At 41.3% G+C, this 17,093-nt stretch overlaps 1 protein-coding gene across 13 annotated transcripts in view; it reads right to left on the bottom strand.

The window, feature by feature from the left end:
* Positions 1 to 483: 483 nt before the first annotated feature.
* LOC106536917 (RIMS-binding protein 2) overlaps positions 484 to 17,093 on the bottom strand; it is a gene marked incomplete at its 5' end in the record, with an annotated part of 21,432 nt that continues 4,822 nt past the window's right edge. Inside the window, 12 exon segments of one of the 13 annotated variants that reach the window (XM_014034265.1) lie at positions 2,337 to 2,419; positions 3,870 to 3,914; positions 4,752 to 4,886; positions 10,505 to 10,576; positions 11,115 to 11,141; positions 11,390 to 11,493; positions 11,873 to 11,935; positions 12,045 to 12,213; positions 12,345 to 12,526; positions 13,706 to 13,831; positions 14,321 to 14,429; positions 15,517 to 16,287. In XM_014034265.1, the coding sequence (XP_013889719.1) occupies positions 3,888 to 3,914; positions 4,752 to 4,886; positions 10,505 to 10,576; positions 11,115 to 11,141; positions 11,390 to 11,493; positions 11,873 to 11,935; positions 12,045 to 12,213; positions 12,345 to 12,526; positions 13,706 to 13,831; positions 14,321 to 14,429; positions 15,517 to 16,287 (1,785 nt within the window). 13 annotated transcript variants of the gene reach the window in all.

Raw genomic sequence — 17,093 nt, 5'->3', positions numbered from 1 at the left:
AATAGCTTAGATACATGCCCGAAACACTATCACAAAACATAAGAAACCGTTTATAAAACATTAGGTGAGCATTGCTATTCAGAGTATCTGCGATTCAGCCGTAGGCCAGAAGTGGGCGTACCGGGCACCGAAAACCATATACTTATAGCCGGGGCTTCCGGTTTTCATTCAGCGTGGGTTTCCTGCTTGCAATGACAGCATTAAACCTCGGTTCATTTCAGTCACTGGTGTTGTATGGTCCTCATTCTCTTCACATTTAAATCTATTCAATATTTATGTGGTTTTGTCTCGATTTCAGTTAATGAACACTAAATTTTCTTACATTATTATCCTTTACAGTGCAGAGTTTAAACAACCTGAAACACTTTAAGGCTCATCAGCCAGGCTTGTAATGGTTAATACAAAAAATGTTAAATAAACCTGTTATTTGAGCTTCTGTGCAGCTCATCTCTAGTATTTCAAGGCAAATCAGACACATACGCATTACAAAATAATAAATTTATTTAGGTTTTTTTTTTTCTTTTTAAAAAAGATTGCACATGCACACCCACACAATAACTTGTAACCATCCGTATAGGCTGATAATTCTTGTCAAAGCTAGCACACAGCTGCAGACTTAACAATATGGTCTTAAAGATGCCATGGAGAAAGCTTGCACTGTTGGATTATAAAGTTAAATGTACAAAAAAGGCAGTCTGAAAATCAAGTATAAACATTTAAAAACAATTTTACAAATGGACAAAGTACAAAAAGAGCTCCTGTCACATAAAACAAAAGTAATGTCAGCGGACCTGGTCCTGAAACAGAAGACGGTAGGTTAGTGTAGATTACTACGGCTGCTCAGCCAAAAATTGTAAAAGTATTTAAATGTGTTGCATACCTTTTTTTGGCAGTTTCACTTCACCTCTGACTAGAAAAACACTCAGTTTTAAGATGGACTTAAATGAGAAACGGTGTGGAACGTGGTGGACTTTCATGCACAAAGTTGGACGTCTTCACAATCCTTTGGGGAAGCTTTTAAAAGATACATTGGCTTTCAATTCGTTTTACATTCACTACTCTACATTAAGGTGTAGATATCATATTCACATACAGTACTTGAATTCTGCACCAACAATTTGGGACACTAAACAGGCATTGATGACAAATTGAATAAAAAATATTTATCTATAAGGGCCAGTAGAGGTAGCATTGTTTCACCTTTACTGCTATGAAGTTGTCAATGGTTGCATGCAAGGAATCAAATGCAGCCCAAGTTATCAATAACTATCAATATTACATAGATTTATTTAATAGTTTGAAATTGGTATAGTAATAGTCAAAACTTGAGCCCTATAGTCGGTTTCAAATTTTGTAAGAGGTTTTGACTTTCAAAGTGAAATATTTCCCTTAAACGATTGGCAGCAGGTATGTTAATGCTGGCTCTAGAGTCACCCTAAATGGACAATCCTGATGAAACATCTGCAAACATCTAGTTTATCAACTAACGTTAACAAAACTGGACAAAATATGAACCGTTGTGCAATTATAAGGCAAACACAAGGAAGTTTGATCTACCAGGCTTTTACAGCAGAGACATTTTTGTAGATGAACAATGTGCTTGTTTTTAGTAAGTGCTCAACAAGCGTAGGGTGGGGCGGGGCTGGAGAGAAGTTATTTCTGATTATTATACTGCATCCTCCCAAGTTCAACAGTAAGCCAGACACATTTTCACTCTGGAGGTCAGAAGGGAATGCTGAAGTAAAGCACGCCCAACTCATAATGTGACCGACTGCTCTGAACAAGTTACCACAGTTCAAGTCTTGCATTAAATTTGTTATGGATGCTGAGTCGTGTGTATTTTTGAGTGACATTCTGATTTCTGTAGACAAACACACTAGCCAGACCTTTAGTACTTTTTTTAATGCAAGGCGTAATTGTGTGCAAAATGCTCAGTTTTCTGCAAACTCGTCAGCCAGAGACTTGGAGGTAAGTGGCACATCTTTACATTGCCCTTCACAAGGCTGTGGGACCAGAATAGGAAATTATTGAAAATATGTTTATACTGATAACAAAATACAAATATTCTGATATACAACATATGTTTAAAAAATAAAAGCAGTTGCCAAGCTCACAAATGCCAACTGCATAATTTTTTATATTATATTTATATATATGTATATGTGTATGAATTCTTTTCCCAGGGAAGCGGATGCCACTTTCCAAGCGATGTGGAAAAACCTTAATTTACAGCGCCAAGTCGTTGAAATAGTTTCTTCCCTTTGGAGAGCAGTCCCTTTTTCTTTTGGGAGGAGTACATTTCCATTGGGGCCCTGAAGGGACTGCCGGGCCCAGTGGTGGCAGGGCCGGAGCCAGGGATGTGTGGACGCACTGTGGGAGAGGGTGCTCTTCTGTGCAGAGACGATTTTTCCAGTGGAACCTAATGGGAGACCCGTAAGGGACAGTTGAGGGTGGTAAAAAGCAAACCGTCTCTCATACCACAGTCAATACTCCCCCCACCTTTCTGTCTTAGCAGGGCCACCAATAAAGATAGAGGTCTACCCCCACTCCTCTCACATGTTGTCCTGTACACTCAGGTATGGATAAACACCCCCTCCCACCCACTCTGTACGGTAGGAACAGTCTTTGATTTAAAAAAAAGAAACTTAAAAATATTCTACAATAACACACAAGTTAAACGTGACAATAACTAACTTCATCAATGTAAGGTAACAATTTCCCAACTACAACTATCAAAAGCTGCTGATTTCACATGAACAGATTTGTACTTTTGGGACAAATTCATATCACATTCAGTTCACTTCCGCTTAAAAATAAATATTTACTAATACAACTGGGTTACAAAGAGACTACTTGTCACTATTTTCTGTAATCATGAGCTAAAAGGCTCTTAAATTGCACTTGAGTACAGATTTAAGTTTTACACAAGGCCGTATCTGTGTTGGTATTTGGTCAGAAATTGCAATGCAGAAAATGTGAGGAGTTAAGGTGAGACTTTGTCAAAGAAACTTTCACTTCAAATCTAAATCGTAAGAAACAAAATGCGCTTTTTCCTTACAGACCTAATATTTGTTGGCTAAATACCACTGAGTAACATGATTCACTGAATCATGTTACTATTTGTGCTACTGTTTAGGTTAACATGGCAATAGCTGAATGTAAAGATTTAACTTTTAAGCACCTCATTAATAGTTGCACTTTAAATATATTTTACTTGATCATTAAAACASTTTCACAAAAATAGTACTGATTTAATAGTTTGAACATTTTATATACCCTCTCTGTGCATTTGTAGCATTTTTGTTACATAATTAGATTAAATTTTTTGCCATGTATGCTTAAATCAGGTTATTTGTTTTGAAGTCTATGTCCCAAAAAAGACCCAAAGCAAAATAGAGTGCAGTGCTTTGTTTAAAAAAAACCTGTATTTCTGAGTTTCAAAATTAAATATGTTTGAGGTTTTTTAAGTTTGTTTTTAAGCTGCACTGACAGAAATCAAATTTTCCTATCAGTACTGTTTATTTCAACTGCTTTTCAAATAATCGTGCAATTGTGGAAGAACGGCCTTTTAGCGTATCATGAGTTACAGCAGGAGACTTATTGCAGGAGACGGACATTGTCATGTACAACACTCAGAGAAACAACTGAAGATACCACACTGGTTGTCTAATGCATTGCCTAGGGTAACGATGTCCACCCAAGAAAATATGTTGAATGTTTTGTTCGAACAAAGATAAAACCAGAACTGAGCAGCACTGAAAGGAACGTCATACAAAGTGTACATGTTGCATACCAGAAACTAAGGATACCCATGCCATCTGCATTAGACGAGAGGAGCGTAATCTTGGTATCCTCAGTTGCTCACTTACGTGACGGAAACAGAGCCTTTAAGGTGTGAAATGAACACTCTTCTTCTGTTTTGCCAAGCAGGTGAGAAAAAGAAATAAAAAAATATGGTGATGGCATTTCAATATTTAGCACTATGACAATGGCAAATTAGAACAGAAGGAAGGAAACATCTGATGACAACTACGAATAGTTTAAACAACTGCATTATTTGTTAAACACAAAAATAACATCACATATTTACATTTGGGAAATAAATCCTGAATTTATTCTCTGGTAGCAAGTGACCTTTGCTTGCTAATTTACAAGAAAGCAATTTACAAAACAAGGCATTCAGGAGCAGATACAAAAGTTGTACTATGCTAGGCTCATCTTCATATAAAACMTTCATGCATCTGGACTATATACCATGCTGAGCTACAGACTACATAGTTCATCTGTCAGTACAACAAAACTATTTACTCTATTAGAAATTAATTCAAACACAGAGTATATTCATAAAGCATCTTTTCCAATGTTACATAGGCATGTGCAAAAAGTATTAGCTGCTGTTTTTTATTTTTTTCAAGACATAAGTTAAAAAGTCACAGGAGCATTTCCCCCATCAGCTTTAATCTCACAGAGAATGCTTTATGAATACAATAAATCCATTTGTTACACAATGCAGAACGTCCCCCTTTTCACAGTAGTAAACATGAAAAAAATAAAAATACCTTGGTCAAGTTTTAGTTTTAAAGTTTCTTTTTTTATCTAGTTATTTACAGGGTGATGCTTTTAAAGTCAGAAATCCCTTTGTATTTGGCTCAGTGAGACACATGGACAGACACAAGACTAAGGGAGATTGAGGGAACATAAAAAATAAGTAAATGGATGACAGAGGGCTAGTACTGCGAAGGAGCATGTACCCTTTTGGTCTTTATCCGTGCTGGAGTGTCCTGGGGGTAGCGAGATGGTGAATCAGTGAGAAAAACCTCAACGTCATCAGGCACTTCTTCGAGAAAGTTGGAAGGAACGAGCCCCTTGTGTCCGTTGAGCTCGCCCTGCAGGAAAAAAAAATGAGAGCCACACTGAACTTTAAATGTTTCCCAACGGTTAGGAACCTTTCTAGAACTGAAGAGGACCAATGATGATAACGTTACAAGCTGTGATAGAGCTGATTAGTGGAAACAGGATGATGCATTGCTAAGTGAATTCCAAACCTCTTGGAGAGTTTGTACAACTGTGGCTGTTTTGATACAATAAGCTGTTCTGTAAACTTGTTTAACTTTGAAAAGACTTTACCTTTTATTCCTCTAACAGCAGCTTTTTGAGTTGATTGCAAACACTGTTTTATGCTGATTGAGAATCCTATAGTAGATTTTTTTTCATTTGTACTTGATCATCCATGCATTATCTTAATCTGCTTCTTCCTTTCTGGGTCACTGAGGTCCATATCCAGCACTCACAGTGTGAAGAGTGGGGTACACCCTGGACAGGTTCTAAGTCCATCACAGTGCCACACAGAGACAACCATTCAGTCTCTCTCTCTCTCACCTGATAATTTAGAGCTACCAATTTGCCTAACAGTCATGGAAACCAGGGTACCTGGAGAAAACCCGCACATGCTCAGAGAGAACACGCATGCTCTACCCAGATAGGTCCCTGGCCGGGATTCGATCCAGCAACCTTATTGCTGAGATGGCACATCTATTCCAACTGAGCCATGGTGCATAAGGCCCTCAGTGCATTACATCACAGAAAACCCCCTGGTCCAGACATGATAGAGGCCTACTTTTTGAAAATGGCACAGCCTCTTACAACTCTTTTTAATCTTTTGATCCAAAATAAAGAAATCTCTTTAATCTAGAAGTCAACGTTTGTTACTCCCTTATTAAAAGCAGGTGACCCAGCAGACTAATAACAGGCCATTATCAAATTTGTGTCTTGTCAAAGATTTTTGAATCTCTTGTTTATGGTCAACTAAAAGAGTTTTTATAGTCAAACTTCTTTCAAAACTGTGATCTGGCTTCAAGAAAAAGCACAGCCCCATCACTGCAGCCACAAAAGTGGATATACTTGTTGCTCTTGATAGAAAGCAGTACTGTGCATCTCGTTTTATTGATCTGTCAACAGCTTTTGACTCTGTGAACCATAGGCTTCTCTGTTTGGGGCCGTCAGATCATAGTTTCCTGGTTAACAATTGTGATGGTCTGTGTTCTGAATTTATGAGTGTCCACTAGTGGGTGCCAAAAGGTTCAATATTACGTCCCCTCCTGTTAATTTTGTGTACTAATGAATTAGGAGTTAGGATAAAACATGTTGGATGCAAATATGCATTTTTATGCTGATGACACGATTATTTACTGCTTTGGATTAAGCAGTGGGGGTTCAGTGTCTTTCCCAGTGTGATGGACTAATTATATAACTACTTATATAACTCTCTGCCTGTACAAGTTCATACTGTCTTGACATTCATATTATTGTATCTCTTTCGATAACTGCTACGCCTTGTATAATCTGTTTCTCATGATTTCAAGATGCCTTTTAAAGTCTGTAGCCTTGCTCTTATTTTGGTAATCTTGGTTCGAGCTGGTGCTCTGTGATTGGACCATGTTGACATTTGTCGGTCTGTGATTGGATGCTCACGATCTGTTGCGGGATGTAAAAACTTTACCTCTGTTCATTGTTCTGCAGTAGCAACTTGATGGATTTCTCTGATCGGATCTGCTGAGTTGATTCTCCGTCATTTTATTAAATCATCTTGACGGCCACCACACAGTACACTTTGTTTCATTCACGTGTTTCTGCCTTTTTAATAAATATTTCTACCAAAATTTGCATCACGAGAATGGAACTCCAGCAACGGGTGAGCCCACAGGGGCTGAGGAAGGATGACAGTGGGGGGAATAAATGAGAATTTTTCCCTTTTGTTTCGCTTCAAATCTGAGGAGCTACCTTTTTTTCAGATTTTTTTTCTCCACCGACTGACCCTGACACTGACTGTTTTCACTTCGGCTGTGGTGGGTGATCTGGAGCTGGAGGAAAAACTGACCTTTTTGCAATGCAAAAACACTGTGAGAAAGCTATTTTGTTTATAGCCCTTTTGCTATAAGCTCTGATAGTGAATGCTAAAAGCTAATGTTATTCGGCCCATTGCACTGACATTCTAATCTCTTTAGACGCACATCTGTTTCACTCTCTACGGCTGGTAGAGGCTTTGTTGAGTGGTAGGCAGAATTTTAGGTTTTGTCGAATGGTAGACAGAATTATAGGTTCTGTTGAGTCATAGATGGAATTTTGGGTTCTGTCGAGTAGTAGACAAAGTATTTTACGTCAGTTAGAAGGCGGCCGCCTCACTTCTTTTATGTACAGTAAAACAAGAGAAGTTGTACTGTGGAATATAGGCATGAGCTCAGGAGTAATTATGGGACAGACTACAACTGCGGTTCAGCCAAAGAGAGCGATCAACGTGCCTTGCGTTCAGGCTATGATTAAGACGTATGGCGAAGAAGCTGTCTCATGTCTGGGTGCGTGGTCGGAAAATTTTGGCTTCCTGGAGGGTGGGTCGATTAGCCTGAATCAGCTCGCTCAGCTGCGTGAGTGCTTATTACAACACGAATCTAAGCTTAAATCTAAGACAATGATTAAAGTTTCTGACTTAGAAGAACTAGAACGTCATAAAAGGTGCTTTTTAGTGTGTGAGAATGAGGCTCAAAGGAGGGAAAATTTACAAATGAACACATAAATGTGCATGTTAAACTGTGATTCTCCTAATAGAGAAAAGAAAAGAGTTAAAGAGCCTGACACTCCTGTGAAGCATGAAAAGAAAGAAAAAAAAAACCTGCTTTTAAAACTTCTAAACTTGTTTCTTCTCTCTACCCCTCTCTTTTTTATGGGCTGTTGAGCAAGCGTGATGACACTCTGTCTCCTGCGCGATGTCCCTTCCCTCCAACCCAACCCGGCTTGACAAGCAATGCTTCTGATGATGAAACACAGGAGGATGAGGCCGAAGCAGAGGAGGGCCTGGAAACAGATTCTGATGAAGACAACCAGGCTGATACCGACCCTCCCTCACCTCTCATGAAKATTCCATCAGTCAAAACTGAACCACAGTCCTCAAAGGTGACAACATCAGCTACAGCAGCTGGAGCAAAGAAGGTTATCAGAGGAAGAACCAAGAGCAATAACGCAGCAGAGCCCTCTCGTTCCAAGACAGGCTTTCAGAGCTCAGAGGCTGTTGTACAGCAAATCACAAGAAGGATGGCTAAACTGCAGAAAGAAAAAGAAGCTCTGGAGGTGCAGCTAGCAGATATCACTCAAAAGGCCAGTGAAATGACATTGCAAGCCCCAATGATCGAGGTCGCAGGACATGCTGGGCCAGCGCTGGTGTTTCGCCCCTGGACAATGGAAGATATGAAGGCATGTATGCAGCAGCTCCCGAACGTGGTCGAGGGGGGTGATAAGTTCAGCGATGCAGTTCGAGACATCTACATGGAAGTACTCCCCACATGGCCTGAGCTGAGAAGACTGCTAATCCTTCATTTGGGTTGAACCAACTTTGAGAAGGTCAAAGCTGACCTAGTGGGGGAACACCGCATCCTGCATCCTACCTTTGACAATGCGGCAAACGCCACCTACCATGCCGCATTGGATAAGCTGTGTGACACGAACAAAAGAGCTTTTCCAAGAAGGATCATCATAGCTAAAATAAAGGCATGCAAACAACTGAGGACTGAATCAACAGAATATTTTTTCACTAGGCTGCTTGCTGTGCACAACGAAAACTCGGACTGATGAGCCAACAAGCCTGGGTGAACAGGCCGGAAGTTGGGAGTCCAGTATAAGCCAACATTTCATCAATGGACTCCTGCCTGAGATCCTTGCTGCGATAAAAATCACCTGCATGGACCTGGACGACTGTCGTTTGGAAAAACTACATGGGCATGCCAAGTGCGCCCAAAAGAGACTGCAGGAGGAAAAAGGAGTCAGAAGAAAAACTACCCTCTGAAGAACAGAGACAAGCACCGCTTACACTAGTCCAGACTGTGTCCAAACAAGCCACTGATAAGGAGATTGCTGCTGACAGGAGTGCTGGACATTTCCCTCGCAGTCGTGGAAGGGGCTGCGGTAAACGGACGCGTCAGCAAACTTCCCAGAGGCTCCCCAATCATGGGTATTTTTACATCTGTGGCTCCCCAGACCACTGGGTCAGGAAATGTCCTAGAAAGTTCTGTGGGAACCAGCAGGAGGACAGCAGCTGACAAGACGTCGAGCAAGGCCGCAGATGGCATCGGCGGGGGGGGCGACGCGAGGAGGGCAGACTGATCAGATCGCCAGCAGCACGCCTACTAAGATACTGTAAGTGAAAGCACACACATGCAAGCTGGTGAAAACACACACACAAGTTCCTGAAACACACACACACACACACACACAAGTTTCTGAAACACACACAAAGGCTTCTGATATACATAAACACACACAGTTATGTAAAGTATCTATCTGAGGCCTACAAGCTGTATCCAACTTTTGTTCTACTGGTTGATAAGAAACCTGTTGTTTTCCTTGTGGACTCGGGGGCCACTCACTCTGTCATTAAACCCTCCAACGCGCCTGCTTTAGTTAAAAGTAAAGATTTCATTTTTTTCTACTGGTGCATCAGGAAAGTGTGTGCGGGAGTATTTTGCCGAATCAGCTGAATGTACAGATCTTGGTGATAACAGTTATGGGATGAAAAATATTCAGCATAGATTTTTGCTCTCATCTAACTGCCGGATGTAAAKACTGTACCTCTGTTCATTGTTCTGCAGTAGCAACTTGACAGATTTCTCTGATCAGGTCTGCTGAGTTGATTCTCCGTCATTTTATTAAATCATCTTGACGGCCACCACGCAGTACACTTTGTTTCATTCACGTGTTTCTGCCTTTTTAATAAATTTTCTACCACACCCAGTACTTCTAAAACTGGTAGTACTCAATGTTGAAAAGACTAAATTAATATTATTTGTTAACTCCAAGATGGTGGCTCAGACTACGCCCATTGTGTTCATCCTCGAGGGAAATATCATAGAGGTTCACACAAATATCTTGGTGTCTTGCTTGATGATTATAGCCCTATATTGATAAATTTGTGTAGAAACTCAAACAGGGCMTTTTTTCTGAAACATTTTAAATTGTTCTTTTAAGGTGAAAAGGTGGCTTGACACAGCAGCATTCGTATTAATTTTAATTTACGGAGACCTGTTGTATATGAATGCCTCAGCTCAATATCTTCAAAAAATTTATATCATGCCTTTCTGAGGTTTGTTARCACATGTAAAACCATGACCCATCATTGTGAAATACACACTCAAGTGAGATGGCCTTCTTTGCCCACTAGGTGACTGAAATAAGTGGTGACATTACGATTGGAACATGAGTGTTATCAGGCAGTTGCCAAAGTGTTTGACAGTGAGGTCATAAGTTCATCYTATTCAGAGGATGACATGCATTAGACATCATTACCAGTGCTTGAAGTTTTATAAGAGTCATACTGAGGGTTAGCATGAGGTCGGGTGGGTTTATACAGATACAGAGAACAGCGCTTTGATCAGCAAAAGACGTTTTCAAATGACCTATACAATAAACAAATTTTGATTTGACTTGCAGGATAATAAGAGAATAAAATGTCTTTACTTACATAATAAAATCCATCTTCATCTATTTCACCAAACACCATGATGACATCACCAGCACAGAATGTCAGTTCAGTCTGRCAAAAATTAAAATAAAATAAAACAACTTGAGACAAGTTTGATCAATTTTATTAACTTAGCTGTAAAAATATGTCCTATGTGCCAAAAAACGTTTCAAAACATCAATTCTCTGTTGGGCTTTGATGAATTTGAAATGTTGTGCCTCCTTCTCCAAATCAATGTGATGCATCCTAAACATGCCAATACTGTCTCAGTAGATTGTGACTGTAAATGCATCAGATGTTTTAACTTTGAAGACAGGACTGCAACACACTGAGCACATCTCTCCAATGGGTTTCCCCAGACCACACAAACCAAACACAGCATATTTATATATATATTTACGGTAAATAGGAGAAAAAGATCGACACAAATGACCAAACCGAGGAGGGGAGATGCTGGCTCAGACAATGCAAAAGGGGCAGTATTTGTGACCACCAAGGAGAAAGGGACGGCGGACTGTCATCTGAGGCCCACCTCCTCCCTCTGCACTCTAACAAACAGGGGAGGAAACACACACATGGAGTAGACGGTACCCTCTTCAGCCTCACTCACCTCCTCATTCAGTCTGTTGCCTTCATACTGTGGGTGGCAGTGCCAATAGAAAGGTGAGAGTAAGTGAAACCAAGGGGGAGGGGCCAAAGAAAACAGCACTGGAAAGTACGTTTTAAATCTACCAGACTAAATGAAAAGTAGAACAGCTCTTGGTACGCCCTTCTAATCTTAATCAAGTATTTGAGTTTTTTTTCCAAATTGACAACTAACATTTTGGTTATATCAGTTGACTAAATTTTGAAAAATAAAAGATTTGATCTGCTGGAGATTAGTACCTCAACATCAACATTTGGGGAGCTCTCCCGGGGGTCGTAGTCGTACAGGGCCACCATTCTCCGTGTTGACATCGGATACTGACGCCCGCTCCGCCTGTTTCTTTCTAGAGAAGAAAAACACCAAAATGTAGAGACAAGCAGAAGAATTATTTGGTGAGAACATAAAAATCATATTGAAATTGCTATGACAAATAACAGTCTGTCAACAAATATGTTTACATTTAGCTCTGGAAGAAGCAGACTTTCTTAGAATCTTATAAAGTATAAAAAGTTGTCTATAATTTATGAAGGCATTTTTAAGTTTTTCTTTTGAACTTTGCCAGATTTTCAATCGTTTTCAGCTCATTTCTTGAAACAAAATAGGATTGGGTCAGACTAGAAATAGCCTAATGTTATCAAATAAATAAGGATGAAGGATGAGTAAAGAGATAGAAAAAGCAAAAGTGAGATGGAAATAGGAGGGGCATCTCTATGCACACAGACCTCTCTTGGATTTTCTGGACCTGCGATTTATTGAACGGCCATCTTTAAAACGATCACAGTTCACTTCACAGAGAAGCAAAAGAAGAAGTAAGGAAAGGAGAAGCAAGTCAATAAAAGACAGCTCATAAAGGCAGAGCTAAAAAAAAGGCAAAGATGGAAATTCCTGTCTCACCTAACTTCTCCACAGGAGTGTTTAGTGGGAGGAAGCCCTGCTTGAGAAGCTGGCCCATCATTTCATCATCCTCTGTTTGGATCTCAGATACCATGTTACAGGGAATGAGACCCACTCGGCCTCGGATCTCTGCCCTGTAGAAGCCATCCGTGTCTTTATTTCCAAACACCTAAAATAACAAGATCCCATTTAGAAACAAGAGAGATAACTTGCAGAAATGAAAGGAACATAGAGAAGATAACAAGCCATTAGCTGAAGAYCCATCTGTCCATGTTGGCAGCTTGAGGAATGAATTCCCACCTTAATGATCTGGCCCTCCTTGAAAGGCAGCTCCTCATCGGCAGCATCCGGGTTGGGAGACATGGAGAGAGGGTCGTAGTCGAACAGAGCCACAAACACTCGGGTCAGGTCCTCTGGCTCCGATTCCTCAAAATAATCTGGGGATCGCCGTCCCCGCCTGTGTCTGTGCCCGCCGTAGCCATCTGAAACATAAAGGAGGCCTCTGCTGCTACTACCAGCCTTGRACAGCCATGCAGGCTGTAGAAGCAGTGAGAGCAGATGATGTCTCATCATTAGAGCTGACAGGGAAGAGGGCAACATGATACGTGTGTGAAGAAAGAGCCAATGGTCAGACGCTATGGTTAAACTTTTAATTTTTCCTTTTTAAAGAGTGAAACACATGTTGTGTCCATTAATGTAAACATAAATTCACATCACTGTAGGGTTCTTTGTTCACACATCACTTCTTGCTGGTGTGTCAGATACAACAGAGTACAACACAACATAGAAAGGAAACACAAGGGATTGACACACAAGTAACACAGACAGCGCTACTGTTRATTGCTGTTTCACTGCCTTATCTCACAAAGGCTGGTTCACATGCAAGCTGTCCAGTGATTAGATGAATCAAGTGGAGCATTCATACATCAGCTGCAGGTGTGCTTTTGTGCATTTAAGCCACAAGTGAGGCGAGTCATGCTTTGATGGGAGGAACAAATCAAATGGCCCCAATGGTTAATGCAGATATCAGGGACAGTGAGGGGGACGGGATGAACCTGATATCAGTTTCCCAAGCTTTCCATGGATCACCATGTTCAATGTTTTAATGGCAGGTTGTACAACTGACTAAGAACTTTGTAACGGAGATGTGCTGTGTTGAAGATGATCTTTGATTTTTGTTTTATGATAGGCAACAAAGTGGTACTACCAAGGCAAGTTATCCAGTACTAAGCCTCTTCTTCTCACAGTTTTGGTAAAACTCATGCAAAATTAACAAGGGGCTCTGTCTACTGTCTCATAAAGGTGGAAGAAGAAGGAAAAGATAAGGAAGAGGAGGGTGGGATAAGTTGCTGATCAGTGGATAGTTGCCTGAATATGGTGGATTAATGGGAAGAGTTGGGTGAGTTGGGGGTTGTTTTGGGATTAAAGGTGTAGGACATACAGGGAAGGGATATTCATTCTCCMGCAAAATGGGAAAAGTGGTCAGTCTTGTCTTCCCCAGTCAGCTTTATTCAGCTAAGCAAAGCTAAACTCAACAAAGCAGCTAACTGTCCAGCACAGAACCACCGTGACATTACTACATGTTTCCAAGAAGAATTCTTGAACTTTTCTGGCAATGTCAAGGTGAATTGTRATCTTTGGAGAGAAGCTGCAACACATACCATATTGATCTTCTGAGGACAAAGAGCGCCATATCCTGCGTCCAGCTACACTGCCATAGTAAACATCCTCCTTGACAGGTGAGAGGTTCCCCTCACTCCCCTCACTGTTACTGTCCATGGTGATCTCTACAGAAGACACCAATCACAATGTTATGGTCAGAGATCCCGACCCTCCCTCCAACACACACTCTGCCCTACCCCATGGCCCATTCACTCAAGCTGAGACAGTGGATGAGGTTGCTCTGAAATGTGGGTGCATAAGGCAACAAGTTTCTCTCTGGAGTCTCTGGGTGTAAAATAGCAATGCTTGCACTGCTGCAGGGGAGGTCAGATTGGGTGTAAACATGTTAACCCACAGTGAAAACAGACATAGGGAGTGTATATGGGACAACKTTCCTACAAAATTGCATGTGAACATTTGGCGAATCCAGCTCATGAAGATGGACTGCTACAGGGTGTGCAAACACCCCACCAAAAAGGACTTATGTGGTTGTTAAAGCTCTATGAGGAGAGATGTACAGCTTGGCTGATATTGGCAGGGGAAACACATGGTATAAACAGCACAAACATCAGTTGCCCTGCAGGTGGAGATCCTCATGTGGTGACCTCACTAACCAATGGATGGGATGGGCCGTCGTTGAGGAGGGGTTCCAATGTGAACCAGCCTCCTCCCTGAATGGTCCAGATGATCGTGGCTCCCATGTGACGGTGAGTTTCCAATGATCTTTAGAGTTAAAAAAACAACAACGGAAAAAATATTAGAACACCAATTCACCTACAGTGAGAAAGCATATAAACATTCAAAATCTTGCAATCCCAATAAACCCAACTGAAAAGCCATAAGAGCAAATGATGTAGCTTCCATTTGTCTTTAGGGAGGCAAACTCAAAATAATCATAAAAATACAATAAAGACACTTCACAATCCACTAAAACGAATAAACAAACCCCAAACACAATATGGACTTAAGTTCAGAAATGGGCCAAACTAAAGACCATTCGTCTGGTTTGTTTTGTTCTGTGCATGTCTGCTCCTTGATCACAAAATGAAGCAAATGACAGAATAAAAAAAGAATGGTGATTAAAAAACAAAGCGACAGTAGATTTTAAGAGGAATGATATTAGAGGGGTGTGATTGAAAATGGAGAAAGACATGGTCGAATGAGCAAAGCCATCATAGCTTCAGCCTGGAGCTGTTGGCAAAAGAAACAATCACAACAGAATCACAACATTATGATGAACAGCATCTTTTTTAATGAAATGAAACGAGGGGAAAAATGTGCGAGAGAGTTAAATGAACTTTCTAAAACTGTACGTATGTGTAGCAATGAAGGGCAAGAGATGCTGACATAGAGCTCCAAGCACATGTTGGAGCAATATGACTGCTGCTCTCGTGAGGGAGACAAAAACAGCAACATATGAAGGTGGCAGCTGGCAGAGAGAAGACACAGGCGAGCAGAAAACGACAGGAACAGCATGTCCCCATGCACTGCACAGAGACTTTCCTTCAAATGGAGCTTTTCCCCTCAAAGACATGAGAAGTCAAAACCTAAAATGGCCTTTAGGTTACAAACAGTTTTACTCCAAAAAGACACCTTACATATTGAATACACGCAAAACAATTCCACACAACAAAGGAAATCAAATTAGACCAACCATGAACATGACATCTTGTTAAGAAAAAGAAGCTAAATTAAAATATGAATAAATAAAGAGGGCTGCCATAAAAATAATAAAAACAGACATCAAGAATATAGAATGGCTGCAGCTTGCTGATGGTAAAAAAAACTGCAGAAATTGTGAATCACACACCAGCGGCTGGTCCTGGTTGAGTCTGGACAAAGACTGGGCTCTAGCCTCCCTGTGGGGGCTATAATAGACCCTGTCCAGCTCGTTCAGCCTGCCCTCGCTCAGTGCTCCTTCCCTGGAGTAGTTTCTGGGCCCGACCTCTCGACCAGGCCCAAAGTGCTCCCTGTTTCTAAAGTCACCCGTGTGCACCGACTTGGCTGCAGTCATTGGGATGTCAGAGAACTCCTCCTCCATGCTGCACTGACGGGTCAGAGTTTTTTTACGGCCCATTGCCAGCGCCCGCCTTTCTACCGGGCCCTCGCAGTGAATGATGCGTACAGGCCCCCGGGTGGGACTCCCATGGGCATAATACCCTCGACGACCCCGTCCTAGTGAGCCTTCTTCCTCGCTGCCGCAGTCTAAACCACTGTCGGGACTTTTGGTGTTCTGTCGATTGGGCCGTCCAAAGTTGCGGTCGTCCACGCTGTAGCCGAAGTGGCTGTCGGTGAAGCGAGGGGAGGAGCGTTGGCGCTGCAGGCGTGAGTTTTTACGGGAGGTGTGGTGGCTGTGAGACTCTGGGGGGTACATCCTCTGCTGAGACTGTGGTGTTCCTGTCCGCCTGCCTTCGTCAAAGCTCAGGTGCTGGCCCATGCTGTCCAGACTGTCCGACTCCTCCTCAGCCACCTCTGGGATGCTGTGGAGACGCTTGCTGCGCAGCGACCTCTGCTTCACCACCTCCCTCTGGAGATCCCAACAGTCTCTCTCTTCAGCTAAATCCTGACGCTTATAATAAGCCTAGGCCATGACCGGGGAGGGGCAACGTTTCATAGTTTCACAGTTCATCAAGAGTCAGTTCAGTTCAAAAAGTCCAGTTTAGATTTTTTTTTGTTGGGGTGGGTAGGGGGTGGGTGGGGGTGTTTCAGAGTTTTTCGAAGGTTTTTGAACAGGCAGGAAARAACCAAAGTATGTGAATAGAACAAATGGGGGAAAAGACAAAATAAAGACAGAATTAGTTATTTGTGGCAATGTAGTAAGACATGCAGTCTCATTCCGTGAAGAGGAAATGGCATGCTCTGAACAGGAATCTGTGGAGCTTCAAAGATGAAACAAGAATTTAAAAAAATCAAAAAATTAAATAAATACATCAAAAGTCTCCAAACAAAAAGTGATCAGCTTACAGTAGTCAGTGCCACAGGTGAGAGGACAACAAAACATGAAGGTGCATGAAACAAAAAGAAATGTAAAAAGCCAAAAATGAACTGTGGAGTAGAGGAGTCAGTAAGAAATGACACACAGCTCTGAATCTTGAAGAAGTTTCCTCAAACAAACAGCTGAAAGGAACCTGACAGTTCACGTGGAGCCATTTGCTTAATATCTAATAAAAGCTGTCTTAAAAGGATCTTTTGATGCCTTAGTTTTAGAGTTATGTGGAAAGGTTAGGAACAATTATTAGAACAATCTCAGTTTGGAGGAACTGAATTTATCCTTGACAAGACTGGCAAGCTAACAGTCTGATTGACAAATTACGTCTGCCATTTTCAACAGTTATATTCAGTCAATTTCTTATTAAATAATTAATCCCATAGAAGTATTATATATAT

The sequence above is a fragment of the Austrofundulus limnaeus genome, unplaced genomic scaffold, assembly GCF_001266775.1.
Source record: "Austrofundulus limnaeus strain Quisiro unplaced genomic scaffold, Austrofundulus_limnaeus-1.0 Scaffold2028, whole genome shotgun sequence".
Classification (NCBI taxonomy): Eukaryota; Metazoa; Chordata; class Actinopteri; order Cyprinodontiformes; family Rivulidae; genus Austrofundulus; species Austrofundulus limnaeus.
This window is presented reverse-complemented; position numbering and strand designations above follow the sequence as displayed.